This window comes from Esox lucius, chromosome 12, assembly GCF_011004845.1.
Source record: "Esox lucius isolate fEsoLuc1 chromosome 12, fEsoLuc1.pri, whole genome shotgun sequence".
Lineage (NCBI taxonomy): Eukaryota > Metazoa > Chordata > Actinopteri > Esociformes > Esocidae > Esox > Esox lucius.
This window is the reverse complement of record NC_047580.1, coordinates 15,952,273-15,974,157: the sequence shown is the minus strand read 5'-3', so window position 1 is coordinate 15,974,157 and position 21,885 is coordinate 15,952,273. Positions and strand designations below refer to the sequence as shown.

At 45.4% G+C, this 21,885-nt stretch overlaps 1 protein-coding gene across 4 annotated transcripts in view; it reads right to left on the bottom strand.

The window, feature by feature from the left end:
- Positions 1-1,204: 1,204 nt before the first annotated feature.
- The window catches only part of ccdc30 (coiled-coil domain containing 30), a 33,499-nt gene continuing 12,818 nt past the window's right edge, over positions 1,205-21,885 (bottom strand). For 2 of the 4 annotated variants that reach the window (XM_020051848.2, XM_020051849.2), the window contains 12 exons: positions 20,994-21,240; positions 18,336-18,458; positions 17,498-17,668; positions 17,001-17,210; positions 16,703-16,860; positions 15,692-15,857; positions 15,309-15,469; positions 13,971-14,112; positions 13,603-13,739; positions 13,350-13,473; positions 10,758-10,825; positions 1,205-3,253 (listed from right to left, as the gene is read on the bottom strand). In XM_020051848.2, the coding sequence (XP_019907407.2) occupies positions 3,010-3,253; positions 10,758-10,825; positions 13,350-13,473; positions 13,603-13,739; positions 13,971-14,112; positions 15,309-15,469; positions 15,692-15,857; positions 16,703-16,860; positions 17,001-17,210; positions 17,498-17,668; positions 18,336-18,458; positions 20,994-21,240 (1,951 nt within the window). In that variant the 3' untranslated portion in view covers positions 1,205-3,009. Of the gene's footprint in view, positions 3,254-10,757; positions 10,826-13,349; positions 13,474-13,602; positions 13,740-13,970; positions 14,113-15,308; positions 15,470-15,691; positions 15,858-16,702; positions 16,861-17,000; positions 17,211-17,497; positions 17,669-18,335; positions 18,459-20,993; positions 21,241-21,885 lie in introns of those variants that run through there. The other 2 variants (XM_010875702.3, XM_020051850.2) reach the window with 2 other exon arrangements.

Sequence of the window (21,885 nt, the reverse complement as noted above, 5' to 3'; positions counted from 1 at the left end):
AAGTGTGAAATAAAAATGTGAAACATCCGCTGGTCCATAAGGACAGGTTTGAGAACCGCTGCTTAAATGGTTTTGGTGGTAAAGTTATTGATGCTAATAATGGCCACTTAAAAGTCTGCGTTCTGTATCTCATCATTCAGCCTACACACCCATACAGTCTCCTCCAAAATTAGTGACAGTATATTCTACTTCATTAAGGATTAAAGGGACTTGTGCAAATTATTGGCACACTTGTTTTCAGCTCTGTGTGCACCTTTGCCTTTCTAGGAAAATAGCACTAAGAATTTATTTGTATGAGTGTGGAGAACACGAGATCTTAGACCATTCCTCAATACATATTCTTTCATGGTACCTTCCTAATTTAGTATGACCTTATGGACTGCCTGCTTTGATTTAAATCAAAGGTTTTTTAAAGTCTGGAGACAATGATGGCTATTGCAAAATGTTGTCTTTGTGGTAAATAACCAATTTAATTGACTTTTTTTTTCTGTTCTTGGGTACACCATCTTCTGTTTCCTTGAAAAAGCAAACAGGTTTGACTAACATGTCCTTGCTATTGAGCAAGCTCTATGCGCTTTGTTAGTTCATCTCAAATCAAGGCTTTTCTTTCTGGCAACACTTCCACATATTGACAATAGCATCTAATTGTATATTCTTCTTTGACGCCTCAACCATCTTCCTCACAAACTGTACTGGTCTGGTTCAACTCTTTTTGAAACTCTTAATTACGACCCAAATATTGTTACGTGATATGTTTAGGTTTTAATAAATTACCTGATTTATAAAGGTTAACACCACCAGTCTCTTTGCATTTGTGAGTTCCTAGCCTTCCCCCATGTCGATTGATAACAAATGGTCGATTAGAACTCTAGATATTCTTAGCATCAACATATAGAATCAGCTAGCTATAATGTTAGACTTGGAATTCCCGTTTTCATAGTCAATCATACTTGTGGTATAGCTATAACTGAGTGGCTCTGGACAGAGATGCATGGTTAGCCAACTACCATGTAGCTAGCTTGTTACTCTTACCCACATAAAATAAATATGGTCAACAGAATGCTTTCCAGGTCCATATTAGCGTGGGCTTTCCTCCATTGTTTGAAAGTGAAACCTATATTTATTTGTCTTCAGAGCGGCACCCCAATATCTTTAAGACAGGTAAAGAAACAACATGCAGACCAAAATAAACAGGAGACAATCATTAGTAAGACGGTGAATCTATTAGCGTGAATACGCTGACAAAATATTTGTGAAGTTCTCCATTTCAGTTACCATCTTCCCACAATACCCTTTATAATACAATTTGCATTTTTATGTGTTTGTTTTGTGGAAAGCTTACAAATGGCTCCTTTAAGACTAAAATGTACTTAGTCTAAAGAATATAAAAATATATAAATGAAGAATCTTTAGGGGTGCCAATTATTTTGATGCCTATCATTCTGAAATAGGCATGTTAAAGGTTCTCTCTGAAGTTGTAAATTTGAGCATAATATAGCTTTTTACTTGTGTACCTTTTTGCTCATGTTCATCAAGGCTACCGTCATTTTGGAGGTGACTGTATATGCAGCATTTCATACAACATACAGTTGTAACTAACATTCTCACCTACATTACAGACACAATATGTTCTACTCAATAGAAAACATTTGTAAACTTGTCCCACATTAAGGCTTAGTCCTAGACATTTTAATAAACATATTACAATCCCAATGGCTTATTTTTCACAGAAAATAAAAGCAAACAATGGTCACATCCTAAAGCTACCAGTTCACTGCCACATTCCTCATTGTCAACCAACTCAAATGTTTAAGTGATCATTTCAAAGAAGCAATTTCATAACTATGATTCAATCTTACATTATTTGAAACCAGACACATGTGTAGTTGTTATATTCCAGTACAATGTCATTATAGTACATTCTTTAACATCAGAGAGATTGGTGAGGCTTGGCGATCATATATAACATATCCCTGGGCCATTTTGATTAATAGCAACAGTAACGTTTTCCATACCTTGTTAAAAATTTTGTTAATTTTTCTATTACGTTTTCTTTTATACATTTTTATATTCTTTGCTGCTTTTCAAGTAAATACCAGCAGTCACCTTTTCAGTATGTCAGGTCACAAAGCAAACTGTTTTGAATTTAATGTAACTTTTTAGTTAGCCAAGTAAGTGACTGAACAAGTCAGGGCGTCATAGTGCTAACTTTCTGCTGTATTTGACACACAGTGTACATCTATTTCTCACCTGTATACCTGCTGTCCACTCACTCAGGTCTGTACACACTCACAGACAACTATTGTAGGTACTTAATCTTCATGTAAATTTGTTCAATTTCTCTCATTCTCTTTTGCTTCTAAAATGTCCAAACTCACCAAAACTAACTGTTGGTAGCTAGCTACTATCTATTACTTAATGCTGGATTGCCTGACTTTGCAATTAGTCTGTTTAATTGCATTATTAGCTAAGAGCGTCTATAAAGAAATCTGGAGTAGCTAAGCTAATATTGTAAGCATTTCCATAAATTACTACTTTTTTTTGTGTGCGTAATACTGTAAATCTTGGGATGGGACACGGACGAGGTGACAAAAGAATATATAATAGATACCTCCCATCCCTAGCTGTGTCACTAATGTCATTATTGTCCATTTGACATGCAAAACCTTTGTGACACCAGAACCATTCAAACAAAAAGAATGTTCTTGTTTTTCCGTTGAATACAAAACCATTCATTTTATAGTGCTATTATTTGACAATTCAAAACTAGGTTCCACAGACAAAACAGAAAAGACCCGGAAGTCATTACAGTAGAAAAAAATAAAAGATTACATTTCAACAAGTACATTAGTAAATGTTTGTCTTTTAAAATAACCACTCAGGTTTACCACTCAGACACGACCAGACTGTAACAATAGCCTTGTTGTCTAGGCCTATTCAGAGACTGGTAATGAAGACTAGACCAATAATAACAGATCCTCTTGTGGTCAGTGGAGTGGCCATTTTGCATTACAGGGTACCACCCTTTAACCCATTCCTCATACCTGGGTACTCCCCACACAGGTCACTAGCCTCATCTGGATCTTTGGTGTCAGAGGGAGCTACAGGAGAGGTGAGGTTCAGGTAGCTCAGTTCAAAGGATTGGGACTCGGCAGTGGAGGACGACGTCTGGATGCCATCCACGTGTTCGCCCACTTTTACCCGGCAAATGGCATTGAGGATGCCAAGAGGGTCACACACACCAGACTTAAGACTGCAAAAAAACAAGTGGCTATTGTTGGAACAATTGGAGGACTGGCAAGCAAGAAATTATAAACGACCGAGCTACAAGCGAGGGTTTTACTGACAAAGCAGTTGGGCGGATTCTGCCCCACTCTGCATCAGTATAGGCTTAGACCATGGGACCAGCCTAGGTTTTTTTTTTGTTGTCAAAATAAAACTGTAGTACACTCATCACAAATCTCCCATTAACAGGTCTCAATCATCATAAAACCGTCATAAATCACCAAATGCAACAATGCAGAAACATTAATAGGGTCACAAAATGATGGGGAAAAATTACGGCAACAGCATAATTAGATGGAGTTGGTGGAGAAGGAGAAGGTTGGCAGTAGCCGCAGTATATGGATTATAATGGATTTCACACTCCCAGTATTTTGCACGTCTATTCAATACCATTAAAATTAAGATTCTAGATAGATATTTTGATAAAACAGCAAACAAGTCAAATGTTTACCTTTTTAAGGAACATTTGCAATTTGTGGGAGACATATCAGTATACACTCACCTAAAGGATTATCAGGAACACCATACACCTGTGTTTGACCCCCTTTCGCCTTCAGAACTGCCTTAATTCTACGTGGAATTGATTCAACAAGGTGCTGAAAGCATTCTTTAGAAATGTTGGCCCATATTGATAGGATAGCATCTTGCAGTTGATGGAGATTTGTGGGATGCACATCCAGGGCACGAAGCTCCCGTTCCACCACATCCCAAAGATGCTCTATTGGGTTGAGATCTGGTGACTGTGGGGGCCATTTCAGTACAGTGAACTCATTGTCATGTTCAAGAAACCAATTTGAAATGATTCGAACTTTGTGACATGGTGCATTATCCTGCAGGAAATAGCCATCAGAGGATGGGTACATGGTGGTCATAAAGGGATGGACATGGTCAGAAACAATGCTCAGGTAGGCCGTGGCATTTAAACGATGCCCAATTGGCACTAAGGGGCCTAAAGTTTGCCAAGAAAACATCCCCCACACCATTACACCACCACCACCAGCCTGCACAGTGGTAACAAGGCATGATGGATCCATGTTCTCATTCTGTTTACGCCAAATTCTGATTCTACAATCTGAATGTCTCAACAGAAATCGAGACTCATCAGACCAGGCAACATTCTTCTAGTCTTCAACTGTCCAATTTTGGTGAGCTCGTGCAAATTGTAGCCTCTTTTTCCTATTTGTAGTGGAGATGAGTGGTACCCGGTGGGGTCTTCTGCTGTTGTAGCCCATCCGCCTCAAGGTTGTACGTGTTGTGGCTTCACAAATGCTTTGCTGCATACCTCGGTTGTAACAAGTGGTTATTTCAGTCAAAGATGCTCTTCTATCAGCTTGAATCAGTCGGCCCATTCTCCTCTGACCTCTAGCATCAACAAGGGATTTTCGCCCACAGGACTGCCGCATACTGGATGGTTTTCCCTTTTCACACCATTCTTTGTAAACCCTAGAAATGGTGTGTGAAAATCCCAGTAACTGAGCAGATTGTGAAATACTCAGACCGGCCCGTCTGGCACCAACAACCATGCCATGCTCAAAATTGCTTAAATCACTTTTCTTTCCCATTCTGACATTCAGTTTGGAGTTCAGGAGATTGTCTTGACCAGGACCACACCCCTAAATGCATTGAAGCAACTGCCATGTGACTGGTTGATTAGATAATTGCATTAATGAGAAATTGAACAGGTGTTCTTAATAATCCTTTAGGTGAGTGTAGGTAGCGAATGTTAAATAATGACAGTAAATTTTTGTTTTTTCTCCTAGAGGCCCGCTGATTAATGTCAGCTTCTGGGTGTCTACTGGTTCTTTGGGCATTTGCCTCATAGAAGTATCTTTACAGCGCAAACATTGACGATTTTTGAGGTTGTTGTACTTGCGATGATGGTGACTTATTTTCTTTTATTGATTCTCCTGACATTCTTAGTACAGAGTGCATCTGAGTGATCAGGAGAGCAAGAGAGAAAGCTCACTCAAGTTGGTAAAGTATGTTAATGTAACGAGGACGCGCGTGGAGGACGCGCGCCATCCCCCCCGACGTGGTATTCGGCGCGCGTCGTCGCCGGTCCTCTAGCCACGCCGCTCCTCCTCCCACGGCACTGTCCTGTCTTGTTATTGCACACACCTGGTGTCCATTCCCTCATTAGGTTGCCTATATTAGTTCCTGTGTTTCTGGGTGTCTTTGTGTGGTATTGTTCTATGTCTTTATATTGTGGAGAGAGGCACGTTCGTTTGAGCGTTTTGTCGCCGTGTATAGCGTGCCTTTGTTGTATTATTATATTTTTGAGAATACAGTTTTGTTTATCGCCTCCCTGCGTTTGGCTCCAAGTTCTTGACACACTCCACTACACCCAGCCGTGACAGAATACCACACCACCATGGAGTCAGCGGGGAGTGACCTGCTCCACCACCATGGCAGCATGATTGCGTCCCTGGGGGAGGCCATGACCGAGATGGTCCAGGCTATGCGGCGGTTGGAGGCGAGGCTGCCACCTGAGCAGCAACCACCACCAACACTCAACCCGGCCGAAGTGCCCCTGCCATCGTCTCCACCGTCGCAGAGAAGGACCATTCAGCTGAGCCTTCCTCAGGGATTCAGCGGAGACGCAGCCCAGTGCTCTGGGTTTTTGCTCCAGTTGGAGCTATATTTCGCCTCCCTCAGCCCTCACCCGGGGGATAGGGAGAAGGTCTCGGCCCTTGTCTCCTGCCTGAGGGGCAAGGCGTTAGACTGGGCCAACTCCGTTTGGTCCACTAACGGGCCGGAGTTGGCCCATTACGGGGCGTTCGTCGGCCTCTTCCGGGCCGTGTTCGATCACCCGCCCGACGGCAGGGAGGTCGGCGAGCGTCTCGTGCACCTGAGGCAGGGGACAAGGAGCGTACAGGCCTTCGCCCTGGAGTTCAGGACCCTGGCGGCGGGGTCGGGCTGGAACGACAGGGCACTTATTGATCATTTCCCGTGCCACTTACGGTCCGACGTCCGTAGGGAGCTGGCTTGCCGGGACGCCATGTTGACCTTCGACCAGCTCGTCGACATGGCGATCCGGCTGGACAATCTGCTAGCCACCCGCGGACGCACCGGGAATGATCAGCCCCCTCCGGTACACCCCGTCGCCGGACCTGAACCCATGGAAGTGGGAGGCGCCGCACGAAGGGAGACGGTGCGGTCTAGGGAGTGTTCCTTTTGTGGGAGGAAGGGACACTCTGCCTCCCACTGTTTCCAGCGAGAGAGGGTCGAGCGGAGGAAGCCTGACACCACTACACCGAGTCAGGTGAGTAGACCACACACACTGTCAGGGCTCTCTGCGAAGCACATGACACTTTTGGTGGCCTTCCCTGATTTCCCTACTAACTCTCAGTGTAAGGCGCTCGTAGACTCAGGCGCAGCTGGGAATTTTATGGACAGCGGTTACGCACGGAAACTGCGCATTCCGCTGGTGCCATTGTCTCAACCTAGGTCTATTACGGGCTTAGACAGCAAACCACTAGGCACTGGTCTCGTTGAGCACGTCACAGTCCCTATCACGATGACCGTACAGCACGCCCATACCGAACAGATTGAGTTTCATGTTATTCACTCTCCTGCTTTCCCTGTGGTGCTGGGTCTTCCATGGTTGTCGGGACACAACCCAACTATTTCCTGGTCGCAGAGAGTGTTGACAGGGTGGTCTCAGGGGTGTCAGGAGAGGTGTCTAGGTGTTTCCGTTGGTGCGACCTCGGTGGAAAGTCCAGACAGTGTCTCCGCAGTGCACATTCCCCCGGAATATGCCGATTTAGCGCTGGTCTTTTCGAAGACCATGGCTAGTCGTTTGCCACCACATCGGTCCGGGGATTGTGCTATAGACCTAAAGGGAGATGCTGTGCCGCCTTATTGTCATGTGTATCCCCTGTCGCAGGCAGAAACCGCAGCGATGGAGACCTATGTGGCCGAATCCCTGCGGCAGGGGCAGATCCGCCGTTCCACCTCGCCCGCCTCCTCGAGTTTCTTTTTTGTGAGGAAGAAGGATGGGGGTTTGCGTCCGTGCATTGACTACAGGGCGTTAAACAAACTGACGATCCGGTACTCATATCCTATCCCCCTGATTTCCCAATATATTGAGTCAATGCATGGGGCGCGCTTCTTCACGAAACTGGACCTCCGGAGTGCGTACAATTTGGTGAGAATCCGAGAGGGAGACGAGTGGAAAACCGCCTTCAGCACCACCACGGGTCACTACGAATACCTGGTGATGCCGTATGGGTTGATGAATGCCCCGGCAGTGTTTCAGTCCTTTGTGAACGACGTGTTTAGGGACATGCTGGGGCGCGGAGTCGTGGTTTACATTGACGACATCCTCGTGTATTCCACTACGCGTGCTGAGCATGTGTCTCTCGTTCGCAGGGTGCTGAAGCGGCTGTTGGAGCATGGCCTGTACGCTAAAGCAGAGAAGTGCGCGTTTTTCCAGCGAGCCGTCTCCTTCCTCGGGTTTCGGATTTCCGCCGGTGGGGTGGAAATGGAGGTCGATCGCGTGTCAGCCGTGCGTAATTGGCCCGTTCCCACCACGGTTAAGGCGGTGCAGCGATTTATTGGGTTTGCCAATTTCTACCGTAGGTTTATACGGGGCTTCGGCAAGGTGGCAGCTCCTATTACTTCCTTGTTGAAGGGTGGGCCGAGCCGGATCACCTGGACGACCGAGGCAGACGTCGCATTTCGCACCCTTAAGAGAATGTTCACCTCTGCCCCGGTTCTGGCTCACCCCGATCCGTCACTGCCGTTCATAGTGGAGGTGGATGCCTCTGAGGTTGGGATAGGTGCTGTGTTGTCCCAACTATCAGGTACCCCTCCTAAGCGTCGCCCCTGTGCTTTTTACTCGCGAAAGCTCAGTGAGGCAGAGCGCAACTATGGCGTTGGTGACAGGGAGCTGTTGGCTGTGTTTAACGCCTTGACTGTTTGGAGACATTGGCTCGAGGGAGCGAGACACCCGTTTGTAGTCTGGACCGACCACCGTAACCTGGAGTACATCCGGGCGGCGAGGAGACTGAACCCTCGCCAGGCCAGGTGGGCGTTGTTTTTTGCCCGGTTCGATTTCACTCTTTCATACATTCCGGGTACAAAAAACGCCAAGGCAGACGCGCTGTCTCGGTTGTGCGACGCGGGTGAAAGGCGGGTAGATGATACACCGATTCTGCCCGCCTCGTGCATTGTGGCGCCGGTTGTGTGGGACGTGGACGCGGACATTCAGCGGGCGTTGCGTGGCGATCCTGGGCCTCCTGGGTGTCCTGCGGGTCGTCAGTACGTCCCGCTGGACGTCCGTGACCGTCTCATTTACTGGGCCCACACGTCCCCTTCCACGGGTCACCCAGGCATAGACCGTACTGTGCGCTGCCTTACCGATAAGTACTGGTGGCCCGGTCTGGCTAAGGATGTGAGGGCGTACGTGTCCTCCTGTTCGGTGTGCGCTCAGTGTAAGGCACCTAGACACCTTCCGGCGGGTAAGTTACATCCTTTGCCCGTTCCACAACGACCATGGTCTCACTTGTCCATTGATTTTCTGACCGATCTTCCCCCCTCACTAGGCAATACCACGGTCCTGGTTGTTGTGGATCGGTTTTCAAAGGCCTGCCGGTTCCTTCCCCTCCCTGGTCTCCCTACGGCTCTGCAGACCGCAGAGGCTCTATTCACCCATGTCTTCCGGCACTACGGGGTGCCGGAGGACATTGTTTCTGACCGGGGCCCTCAGTTCACGTCCCGGGTCTGGAAGGCCTTTATGGGCCGATTGGGGGTCTCGGTCAGCCTCACCTCCGGGTTCCACCCCGAAGCCAATGGGCAGGTGGAGCGTGTGAACCAAGACCTGGGGAGGTTCCTGCGGTCCTATTGCCAGGACCGGCCGGGGGAGTGGGCGGAGTTCCTGCCCTGGGCAGAGTATGCTCAGAATTCACTCCGCCACTCCTCCACGTCCTTGACTCCCTTTCAGTGTGTCCTGGGGTACCAGCCGGTCTTGGTACCCTGGCAGAGCCAGCCCGAGTCTGGGGTTCCGGCGGTGGACGACTGGTTCCGGCGCGCCGAGGACACCTGGTCCGTGGCCCATCGACACATCCGGCGCGCCGGTGTTCGCCAGAAGTCCGCTGCTGACCGCCGGCGTAACGACACCCCGGTCTACGCTGTGGGCGACCGGGTCTGGCTCTCGACCCGGAACCTCCCTCTCCGCCTGCCCTGCCGGAAGCTGGGCCCGCGGTTTGTAGGGCCGTTCAAAGTCCTGGGGAGAGTGAACGAGGTAACTTATAAATTACAACTTCCCCCTGATTACAGGATTAATGCCTCGTTCCATGTGTCTCTCCTCAGGCCGGTGGTGGCTGGTCCCCTCCAGCAGTCTGAGGTGCGGGAGGTCCCTCCACCCCCTCTGGACATCGAGGGGGGCCCGGCGTACTCTGTCCGTTCCATCCTCGACTCGAGGCGCCGGGGGAGGGGCCTGCAGTACCTGGTGGAGTGGGAGGGGTACGGCCCGGAGGAGCGTTGCTGGGTGCCGGCGGTGGACATTCTTGATCCTGAGCTCCTCACTGACTTCCATCGTCGGCGCCCTGATCGTCCTGCGCGGCGTCCTCCGGGTCGGCCTCGGGGCCGGCGGGGGCGCGCTGCGGGAGCCGCGCGTCGAGGGGGGGGTACTGTAACGAGGACGCGCGTGGAGGACGCGCGCCATCCCCCCCGACGTGGTATTCGGCGCGCGTCGTCGCCGGTCCTCTAGCCACGCCGCTCCTCCTCCCACGGCACTGTCCTGTCTTGTTATTGCACACACCTGGTGTCCATTCCCTCATTAGGTTGCCTATATTAGTTCCTGTGTTTCTGGGTGTCTTTGTGTGGTATTGTTCTATGTCTTTATATTGTGGAGAGAGGCACGTTCGTTTGAGCGTTTTGTCGCCGTGTATAGCGTGCCTTTGTTGTATTATTATATTTTTGAGAATACAGTTTTGTTTATCGCCTCCCTGCGTTTGGCTCCAAGTTCTTGACACACTCCACTACACCCAGCCGTGACAGTTAATTCTTGTAATTTATCAACTCATCTGGTTAACATAGTAGCTGTCTTGACGGCATCAAACAGATCAGCTAATTTAGGTAAGCTAGATATTTTTTCTGCAATTTCTTCCCTTTCAACTCCATTTACATTATCAGCTAAAACAGATAAGAGGTACTATAGCCTGTCCTTCTCCTTTTAACTTTTAGTTCTGTTTTTTTTTGTTTATTCAGTCTTCCGTGATCTCCTGATAACTTGCCACACAGAGTCTCCAGCAAGAATTTAGTCTATTTTTGATCTGATGGTGGTGTGACTAGACCGTAACAACAAAAAGGTACTCCCACCAATTTATATGGATATATTATGTTTAAATCTGTTTAAACATCTGTAAAATGTTTCATTTATCAAATATCTGTACAAATAATGAAACAAACTATAATACAGCATATGAAATATAAAGATAAAATGCAATATATTCATAAGCAATTTTTACCTTAATGTTGGTGTTTGAAGGACACTGTCGTTCGCAAGAGTTTCGGAAGGAAACAATTTTTTTAAATCCTGAGGAGAAATGCAGAGGGAAAAAAAGAAGGTGTTAGGAAAACATTGTTGGAGAAGGGTCACAATGAATTTCATGATCTCTTTCTATACAGTAACTGAACAGGTTCCCTCTATTCCCTAAACAGATGGCTACAAGTATACTCTTGTAAAAATGACCATCATACGAATATAGCCATGTCATTTACAGTCTTGCCGCCAATAGTAACTTGAATAAATTAGATGTAGTCCATCAGAACAACATCTGAATCAGCACCACTGCCCCCTCAACGCTGTGATCTTTCCACACCCTTTTAGGCAAATCCCCATCTACCTCAGCCCTTTCCTCAACATCAGCCAACCCAATTGAAAGTTGCACTAGATACCTCACAATGGTAATTCTTAAAGTCGACAATCCCTTTGACCGTGTGAGAATATTGTTTTGTTAGGAGTTAAACGTGTTTAGATAACAACAGAACACTATTTTGTATTTGTTCACAGGAAGTCACGTTCACAGGAAGTCACATTCTGTCAAAGCTTGCAACTATAATTGGGGCCAATGGGCTTGAGCTACTGTGTTGGGGATTCTAGTCTCCTGCATAAATATCAGTGTTTGCTGTTTTATCTGTGAGAGGAGTACAACAACCAAAGAAACTACACTTGCAATACCACTCAATAAACGTTTGAATTCTCTCCCTTGGTTCGACTGGTATGTTATAAACAAAAGTAACCACTATACGTAATGGCTGTATTCCAACAACTGTCATTTATTTCAGTTCTTTGCCACAGATGACTGGAACAAACTGCCGAAAACTCTCGACCCATCAACCTTTTTATAAGCATCACCCTTATAGTGAACACCTTACCACCTTATCTGTATTCATGTATATCATGGTGTAGTCTACTCATCTCTAATCTGTCCCATTATACATGTGGTTTTGATTCTAATTATGAGTAACCAAGTGTTGTCTTGCAATCGTTACGCTTCAGGCCAGGTTGTCATTGCAAATGAAAATTGGTTCTTAAAATGTCTTACCTGAGACTAAATAAAGTTGAGAAAATGGAAAAAGAAAAACACATTGGCCGTAATATGATTTACAACTCTTTCCACACTGTAACGACTAAAAGACATGAATTCCATTGACTAAATCAACATTAAGTAAAGGAGTGGCAGGTAGTCTAGCGGTTAGAGCATTCGACTAGTAACCGAAACATAGTCACCTGCAGTATATTGTATATTTGTGATGCAATGTGAACTGAGAGGCTATAACAATGATCTTTCTCCAAAGCCAGAGTCTCCCCATTCTCTGCTGAGCATCTTTAAAATGGGAAAACTATGAGAAGGTTAACTGAGGGTATGCAGAAGGCGACAAAGGGTTTCGCATCCTTGAAACTACATGAAAATCCAGCGATCCACACGGAATCACACCCTGAAACAGCATCATCTGAGCAGCTCAAAAGACCACGACTACAGTAAATCCCTCTATATAACAGACGCTTATCTGCCAGGTGGCTGCAACAATACCCACTTTATTGATAGGCCCATTTCATCCAGCGGAAGACAAAAAAGAAAAGAAAAAGGACGTCATCAATCACTGCCATGAAGAGCTTTGTTTCTGACAGGAAGACTCACAACGTCTTCGGCAAGGAGATTTTTATCTCGTCATTAAAAAGGCTGTGGGTGCATTGTGATTTAAATATGGAACTGCTCAGTAAGCACAAGCGCCTGGTTCCAGTGTGTTGGCCGGATGTGCACACTGGTCTTTGAATAGCAGGCTGATTGCGGTCCTTGTCTGCCATCCTCTGTCAGTCTAAGCACCTGTTGCATACTGCCACGTCTGTCCGTTTCTTTGAACTGTCTAACAGACATTTGGGCTTCGATAAGTAATTCCTTTGAATTTAATTACTGTTGTACGCGGTCAACACAAAGAGGCTAAAGATTGACGTTTACTGATTTCAGAAATATGTTTTCTCTACTGTTGACAAAAAATGTAATACAAAACTATAAGCACCCTAGCGGAATATGAACAAAAAAGAAAAACAGATTTTAGAAAGAGGAAATAGATGTTAGAAAAGGTCAACTTTAAAGGCCACGACAGAGATGAATCACATTAAATGTATATGGCATGCACCACTATCGATTGGGGTTCCCTAATTTTGTTGTCACGAAACATTTGTTTTCATAAAGATAATTGTTATTTTGCAACTTTGCTTCAATGGGGGATGAGAAATGAAACCCAGCCCTGGCGCTGCACTTGGCCTAGAACAACCCTGCTCCCCCTGGGCGAAAGAGCTGCATGCATAGAGAGACAGTCCGTCAATTACTTCAAGCAAATTAAGAATTTAAACAAATCTGAGATTTTTGTTGCTATTCCCCTACAATTTAAGGTACCTCTTTCAGAACCTTAGTTGTCTTCAGCGATTCATTTCGGGTAGATAACCAACCTAATTTAGAGATGAATCATTATACAGTTATTATAATTCATAGGTAAACTTTCAACAACATTATGCTTTTTCTCTTTTAAGTCAGGACCTCTGGGATTCATACCTCTAGGTTGCATGGTGATTGTGACTGGACGTTCCTTAGAGCCCGCTCCAGCATTCCCACTTGACTGGCCAGCTTAAGGGTTCTTTCCTGAAGTTGTCGGTTTTCCACCTCCAGAAAGTTGACCCTATCATGAAATAAGTCAAGGAGACAGGATGTGGAAAACACTCATCTGCAGCTCAGGCAAAATATTTTCTCAGAAAGCCGGGGAAGGGTGTAGAGAAATGTAACCACAACCAGATGAAGTACATGATACCTGTGCTGAACAGTGAAGGCTGTTCTTAGGCTGTTGCTCCCCATCTCCTCAGCCTCGCTCATCTGCTTCAGAAGCTCTCTCTTCTCTACCAGCAATTTCTCATTCTCCTCCATAACTGTGCGGATCCAGTCTTTCTCCTGCATCCAATTAGAGAAAGGAGAGGTAAGGGAGAAAGGGAATGAAAAAGAGAAGGTTATCATAATCACTATTATTTCTAGTCCACGATTTTCCCCATGGGCTTTTCTGTGCCTGTTGAAGAGTGGTGGTGTTGAAAACATGCATAGTATTGGACTGTGAAGTTAATGTTTCTATATGTTTGTACCTTTCCCAATGACTTAACCATGCAACCAATGGAAGAACAGACTAACCTTGTGGGAGAGACTGGAAGCAAGGGTCAGGTCGTTCTCCAGTTTCTGGATGGTGCGGTCTCTATGGGCCGTTGCCTTCAGGAAGATCTGCTTGGCCTTCCTCAGCTTGGTCTTGTGCTGTGATTGTTTGTCGTTGTACTTCCTGTATGTGAATAGCCAAAATGGGAGAGAGATGGAGGTAGAGGAACGCATTACCTTGGGATGAGACTTTTGTCCCGTTCTTCGTTTCTTGATTGTAATACCTTTTAAAATGTGCATCTGGCCCTATAATGGCCATTTAGAGAGACTAATGTGCTGGTCTTTTTGTACTGCTGCTGCTAATGGAGAAGTTTGCAATAATGCATTCAAATCAACTTTCCCCAATCAAGCGAGGTAATGTTAGTTATAAAATTGACCTTTGGTGGTTATTTGGTTTCTCTATAGATGGAAGTTTGAGAGAAACCGGTGCTAGTAAATTTCTCAATATCTTTCATTCAACCAGCTCACAATTGCAGTCAAAACTATTGTTTTGGTATTTTAAAGACATTTCATAGCAATTAATATGGCATAATGATTCCCTACATATTCAGTGCTTGTCTTCTCACTTGAACAGAATTTGAGCAAACTGTGTAAATAATGTAGCAATATGTTGTAGCCACATTAGAACCCAGTCTCAGGGGAAGAGGTTACATTATTATGATATATTAAGTGCCATTATATGCATTGCCTAGAATAACCTAAACATATGATATGTTATAGATTTGAAAAACATTTTACATTGTTCGAATAGTCTTGAGAAAATCACATTTCTTATTGCCCTGAATGGAATGGGGGATGCAGCTTTTCCATTTCATAACAGAAGCCAATGTGAAATCAGTTAACCAACAGAAGCTCAGCATTTTGGCATGTCCTATTGTATGTGCCCAAAATAATTTCTGCTGAATACATGTTTTGAAACAATGTAGTAAAGCATGCGAGTACTGCAATGTTCTTTCAGAATGGTTTGTCAAGCTACTCAAGTGGGCTCCAAAACAACCGGTAGGAGACCCTGTTCTACGGTGTGTAAGTGTTTATGTTGTTGACTGAGGAAGTCATGGTATGGTTGTGTGCTGTATGGGTACACAGTACTTCATGGTGGTGAGGCCGGTGGTATTTTTGTGAGTAAATGTGCTAGTTACACCAACCATTTTCAGAATATTGTGTCCAACCAACTTGAAAAGAAATTGTCCTGGCTCATACGTGTTCCTTTCCTATTGGCTGGTTTTCTACAGTTCCAGCAACTCAGGTGGACGTGTAACCGGGCAGGTCCAGTTAGTGTGAAAAGCCCCTTCGTTGACATCTTGATGAACAAGCTCTGACCTGATGTATGTGTCCAGCTGTGTGATGACCTGCTGCAGCTCCTCCTGTAGCCGGTCGCTCTCCTGTTTACTGGACAGCAGCTCCTCTTCCAACCCAAGACATTTCCTCTGGCTATGTCTGTGCTGATGACCAGTCCACATGCACCAAGCCAAACTGTCAATCTGTTTTACTTCAAGTTATCAGATTCCAATAATTGCACATGTTCTGGGTGCATCTACCGCAAACCTCGGTTGAAATACTATTTCAAATAATTAAATAACTTAACAAAAAATTTAATAATATTTAGCTTTCCTGTGGTAATAGAAGCAACGGATAAAAAAGCACTACATTTAAACGATTTCAAAAAGGTTTTGAAGCCACCTCTGGGCCCAGTATTGACTGACCTCCTCAGTGAGTCTGCTCTGCTCTGCCTCCAACACGGCCAGGCGGGTCTCCATCTGCTGCGCACGGTGGCCGAGTTCCGAGTTGCTGCGTCCTAGCGACACCTCCTTACTCCTAAGACAGCGGACCTGATGTTGGAGCTCCTCCTCCCTCTGCTCCAACAACGTCCTGAAAGAAAGCCAAGGTTCACGTGAAAAACAACAAATCGGTCAGTGATGTAGTTTGGTCACCCAACCTGGAGTCGGAGTGAAGTCCATGTGACTACGTTAGAATTGAGGTCAAATCCACACCACCAATGGTGGTGTCACAAGTCTCTCCAACAAGAGTCAGAGTTACGATGCTCGAGTCCTGGTCCAAATGCTAAAGTCTGAGTCATTGGGTTCAAATGAACTGAAATGAATTACATCTACCCAATATACAGCACTGTAGCGTAATGGTGAAATGTAGCCACTAAATGGTTTGCTATCCCTTTACGTAGCTTTTTGTGCCACCACATTATTGATATCCAGTCTAAGCTTCCATTGAAGTTAGCTTAAGTGCATTCATACCTCCCCAAAAAAGGTTTAGTTGCGAAACGTTTCATCAAACAAAACAAATCTGGGCGGGACATAACTAAATTTCACTACAAAAATGGTTTGTTAGGCACCATGAATATAACCTAGACTACCGAACCTAGGTGCTCTATGCCACGGGTATTCATTCAGTCATACAGCTTGTGCTAATTAAAAGCCGACTGGGGACTGGTTTGCCAAGGGGAAGCAGGACCGTCCCTGCGCCTGTTAGATCAGCATCAGAGTGGAGCCTGCCTGCCTTTCCACACTCCCCGTGCCGTTCACCAGATGATCCATTTCCACCAATACTTAAACACAGTCCAAACGCAAATAGCCTACAACTCACAAAAGCAAACAGACTTGGATTCAGAATACTACAACACAAGTAAATGTCCTTCATAGCAAACACTTGTATGCATGCGGAATTTAGTCACACCAGAGTCAAAGCCCTCTGTAAGTCACCTTTGCAGTTGGTCTTCCTGCTGTTTGGCACGGAGAGAGGAAATTATGTCGGACATGTCCTTGTTGTCCCTCTCTAGCCGACTGGTCTCCCCAGCGCGTGCTTCCTCCAGATGAAGCTGGTGCTGGACACTCTTCAGCTGCTGCTGCAGATCCAAAACCTGCAGTACAGTGGCCAGGTACAACAAGCTTTATATGTTAAGCAGTAATAGAGGCAAAACTAATCAACTGAGGCAATCGAAGTTGAATCAGGACGTATATGACTAAGACGAAAGACAAAACTGAGAACTGAGCAGTTAACCTTCTTGTCTGCGGCAATTACACGAGCTCTCTCGGCTTGGAGCTCCTCCTGCAGGCTGGCGTTGGTGTTCTGGCTCTGCCCGCTGCGGGCCAGCTCCAGTTCCAGGTCTCGGATCCTGTGCTGCAGCCGCTCAGTCTCCGCAGCCTGCACCGAACCATTCTGCTCTGCCTGGGACAGCTTCGTCTGGGCCTGCTTCAGCTCCGCACACACCTGGGAAAGAAAACATTACAAACCACCAGTCACAAAATGTCTTTGTAAATACACTCTAAATGTGGGTATGGTTAATTACCCCTCATTAACACCAGGTCCCACAGAACCACACACAATTATAATAAGATGACAAGATGTAAGGTATTCTGGGCTCGATGGTTGCAAGTTTTATGGGAAAAGTTCCTAAATGTTGCACTTATCCTCCAATACCCCAATGCATGACTAAGTAAAAACGTCAATAAATGCTAGTATAGGCCCTCGGTGAACTAGGACTGTGTTAAGTGTACCTTGATTTTCTCCTGGTCCAGTAGGGTGTTGTGTCTCTTCAGATCCAGGTTCTTCTCTCTCTCATAGCGTAGCTCCCTCTCTGCCGAGGTGAACAGACTTTGTGCTCTCTGGAGGTCCTGCTTCAGCTGCTTGTTCTCCTCCGACTTCTGTCCAAGCAGTGATTCCTGGGACTTTAGGGGCATTAGGAAGGTAGATATGAGTATGGGTGGAGAGCTGGTAGTGTGATCATAAAACATCTCAGTAGATGTATGCCAAATTTAGTGATCTAATGATCCCTAACATTTTTAGACTGCTCAAAACAAAGCTGACATACAGTCCCCTCCATAATTATTGGCCGTGGGTCTCTCGAGCCGATGGGAAAAAATTATTTCAACACTACTGTTGTTTGCTCCTTGGGGTTTGAGGCCAGATGTTTTGTAAAAGCACTTTGTGACAACTGCTGATGTAAAAAGGGCTTTATAAATACATTTGATTGATTGGGCCATTATTAATTAATAAAATAATCTTGAGGTGCAATTACAAATTCTCAGTACTAATTTGAGGGATCCTTTTTAAATTAGCCCTTACTGGTTTGGTTTAGGGTTGGGTTGTGTGTTCAGGGTGGATTAAGTTAAGGCCACATAAAGGTTAGGTTTAGAGCTAGGAAACAGGGAACTTCTGATTTTCCGTGCGCGCGTCTGCAGCAATTCTTTGAATTGATTGCATTAGGTAAGAAAGTATTTGGAGTGATGTCGGCTTGTCTTCAAGGGGACCTCGCTCAGTGGAAAATTGATTGGGCAACACTAATGTGGTGTTGAAAAGAGCTTGAGTTAAGGTCAGTGGAGGTTGAGTCCTGACCTTGATGAATGCCTTGGCCTCGTTGACCTGGGCCTGTAGGGCCAGCTGTTGCTGAGTGGACAGCTGCCGCTCCTCTACCTGGTTGGCATGCAGATTACTTAGCTCATACTTCAGTGACGCCACCTAGTAGGGAATTGCAGCACGCACACATGCAAATACACACACACACACACACACACACACACACACACACACACACACACACACACACACACCCAGTCAAGCATGAGTCAAACTATTTGTATCAATGTCTGCATACTGGGGTTGAGCTATAGCCTGCTATATTCTAGAAAACATTCAGTGGACAGAGGGAGGGCAGGGTGGCCTAGCGGTCAACAGTGTTGTGCCAGTAATTGAAAGGTCACTGGTTTTAATCTCAAAGCCAACAATGTGAAAACCCTCCTTATTCGGTCCTTGAGAAAGACCCCTTTGCTCCCACACATACTTAGCATATTTTAAAATAACACATACCAAAAAAAAATAATACATTGTGTACACTTCTTTACTGCACACACAAGATCAATAAATAAGGTACAGAGGGGAGAACAAGTATTTGATACACTGCCAATTTTGCAGGTTTTCCCACTTACAAAGCATGTAGAAGTCTGTCATTTTTATCATAGGTACTCTTCAACTGTGAGTGATCATGATTTTTAAGTAATTAATTTGCATTTTATTGCATCACATTAGTATTTGATACATCAGAAAAGCAGAACTTAATATTTGGTACAGAAACCTTTGTTTGTAATTACAGAGATCACACGTTTCCTATAGTTCTTGACCAGGTTTGCACACACTGCAGCAGGGATTTTGGCCCACTCCTCCATACAGACCTTCTCCAGATCCTTCAGGTTTCGGGGTTGTCGCTGGGCAATATGGACTTTCAGCTACCTCCAAAGATTTTCTATTGGGTTCAGTTCTGGAGACTGGCTAGGCCACTCCAGGACCTTGAGATGCTTCTTACGGAGCCACTCCTTAGTTGCCCTGACTGTGTGCTTCGGGTCGTTGTTATGTTGGAAGACCCAGCCACGACCCATCTTCAATGATCTTACTGAGGGAAGGAGGTTGTTGGCCATGATCTCGCGATACATGGCCCCATCCATCCTCCCCTCAATACGGTGCAGTTGTCCTGTCCCCTTTGCAGAAAAGCATCTCCAAAGAATGAGGTTTCCACCTCCATGCTTCATGGTTGGGATGGTGTTCTTGAGGTTGTACTCATCCTTCTTCCTCCAAACACGGCGAGTGGAGTTTAGACCAAAAAGCTCTTTTTGTCTCATCAGATCACATGACCTTCTCCCATTCCTCCTCTGGATCATCCAGATGGTCATTGGCAAACTTCAGATGGGCCTGGACATGCGCTGGCTTGAGCAGGGGGACCTTGCGTGCGCTGCAGGATTTTAATCCATGAAGGAGTAGTGTGTTACTAATGGTTTTCTTTGAGACTGTGGTCCCAGCTCTCTTCAGGTCATAGACCAGGTCCTGCCGTGTAGTTCTGGGCTGATCCCTCACCTTCCTCATGATCATTGATGCCCCACGAGGTGAGATCTTGCATGGAGCCCCAGACCGATAGAGACTGACCGTCATCTTGAACTGCTTACATTTTCTAATAATCACGCCAACAGTTGTTGCCTTCTCACCAAGCTGCTTGCCTACTGTCCAGTAGCCCATCCCAGCCTTGTGCAGGTCTACAATTTTATCCCTGATGTCCCTACACAGCTCTCTGGTCTTGGCCATTGTGGAGAGGTTGGAGTCTGTTTGATTGAGTGTGTGGACAGGTGTCTTTCATACAGATAAATAGTTCAAACAGGTGCAGTTAATACAGGTAATGAGTGGAGAACAGGAGGGCTTCTTAAAGAAAAACTAAGAGGTCTGTGAGACCCGGAATTCTTACTGGTTGGTAGGTGATCAAATACATATGTCATGCAATAAAATGCAAATTAATTACTTAAAAATCATACAATATGATTTTCTGGATTTTTTAGATTCTGTCTCTCACAGTTGAAGTGTACCTATGATAACAATTACAGACCTCTACATGCTGTGTAAGTAGGAAAACCTGCAAAATCAGCAGTGTATCAAATACTTGTTCTCCCCACTGTATGTCTTTAGTTTGTGGTCTGGGGTGGTCATAGCCACTGCCACCAGTGCAAATGTGCTGCTGCATGGAGGATTTGGGTCTGACCTACTGCTCTTTCAGCAAAAAATCTTCCACCACTGTCCTGACAATAAAGAATAAAATGCCAGAAAGAATATATATCTTTATGCATGTCTACACAGCCCAGAGTTAATACATCGTAAAGGCGACATTGGCAGCCATTAAACTGTGAATCCTTTAAAGCTCAATCTCAATGAATTTGTTAGGGATCACTGCAGGATGGCAACATTTAACTTATTCTCACACCAATAAAATAAATGACAAATAGACAACTTGGGACCATGTGACACCGCTTGTAACACCACTTCCTAAGTGGTCTTACTACAAAAAACAAATTGATCCCAGGTCAAACTGACCCCTGCCCTTCACCTTGAATAGTCTTCATTCACTGAGCTTTGGGACACTTGGGCAAATGAAGGGCCGAGGGGTGACGGGGAGGGGGTTATTTGGGATAAAGCCCCCATGTTGACTGTTGTCTCTATATTAATGCTTGTCCAGGGTACCTGATTGAGGCCTTCATCTTTAAGCCTTTCTGCTAGGGGGAGGTTGTAGTCTGGATCCGGGGTGCCCCGTCCAGGCCGGTTGTGCCCTGCAGCCTCCAGCCGGGACTGGCTAGACAGTTGGAATTGTTCATTGAAATGGAGCGGTTCCATGCCCAGTCTCTCCTCTCCTTTAGCTGCCCACTTCTCCCTGGCAGTCAGCTGGTTCTGGAGGTCTGTGGCTTGCCTTTTCTCCTGCACCAGCTCATCCCTGAAGTTTGACACAGACCATAAGACACAGGGGGACTTTTACTGTTGCACTGTTGAGTGTGAACTAGGTGGCAACCTAATAGTACACAACCTGAAGTCCCTGAACTTTAGCAAAAAACAAACACTTCTTACAAGACACTCTAAACGCTAAATGGGAGGATGAATTTTCAGACTTATTTTCCCTGGCAACTGTAATGTGTGACAAGTATAATCACGTCCAAGAGGAAACTGCCCTAAGAGATTTGGCCAATGCCCTGATCTGTGCAGCTTCTGTTCTAGAATCTTTGGGATTGCCTCTGTGGTCATGGAGGTTCGGGTAGACCCAAAGCCCCGGTTAATTATCTTGAGTCTCAGAGCCTGGGAACGTTACTCTCTCAGTCTCAAAAAATATAGATAAAATATATATAACAATATAGATGTAAAATAGCTAATCAATGTTTTTCTGCTGACTGAGAGTATCTGTATAGCCTTTTTATTTATCTCTGCAATGGTAGTAGGAATGAGTAATCGTAGTGTTGGGGAAGTTAGGTGTGTGGTCACGATTCTTAACTGAAAATGATGTTAGTATTTAATTTATACAGATGGGCAGATTTGTTTTACAGGTCTAACAACCCCAACAGGTCTAAATCAGTCCCAAGTTAGAAGA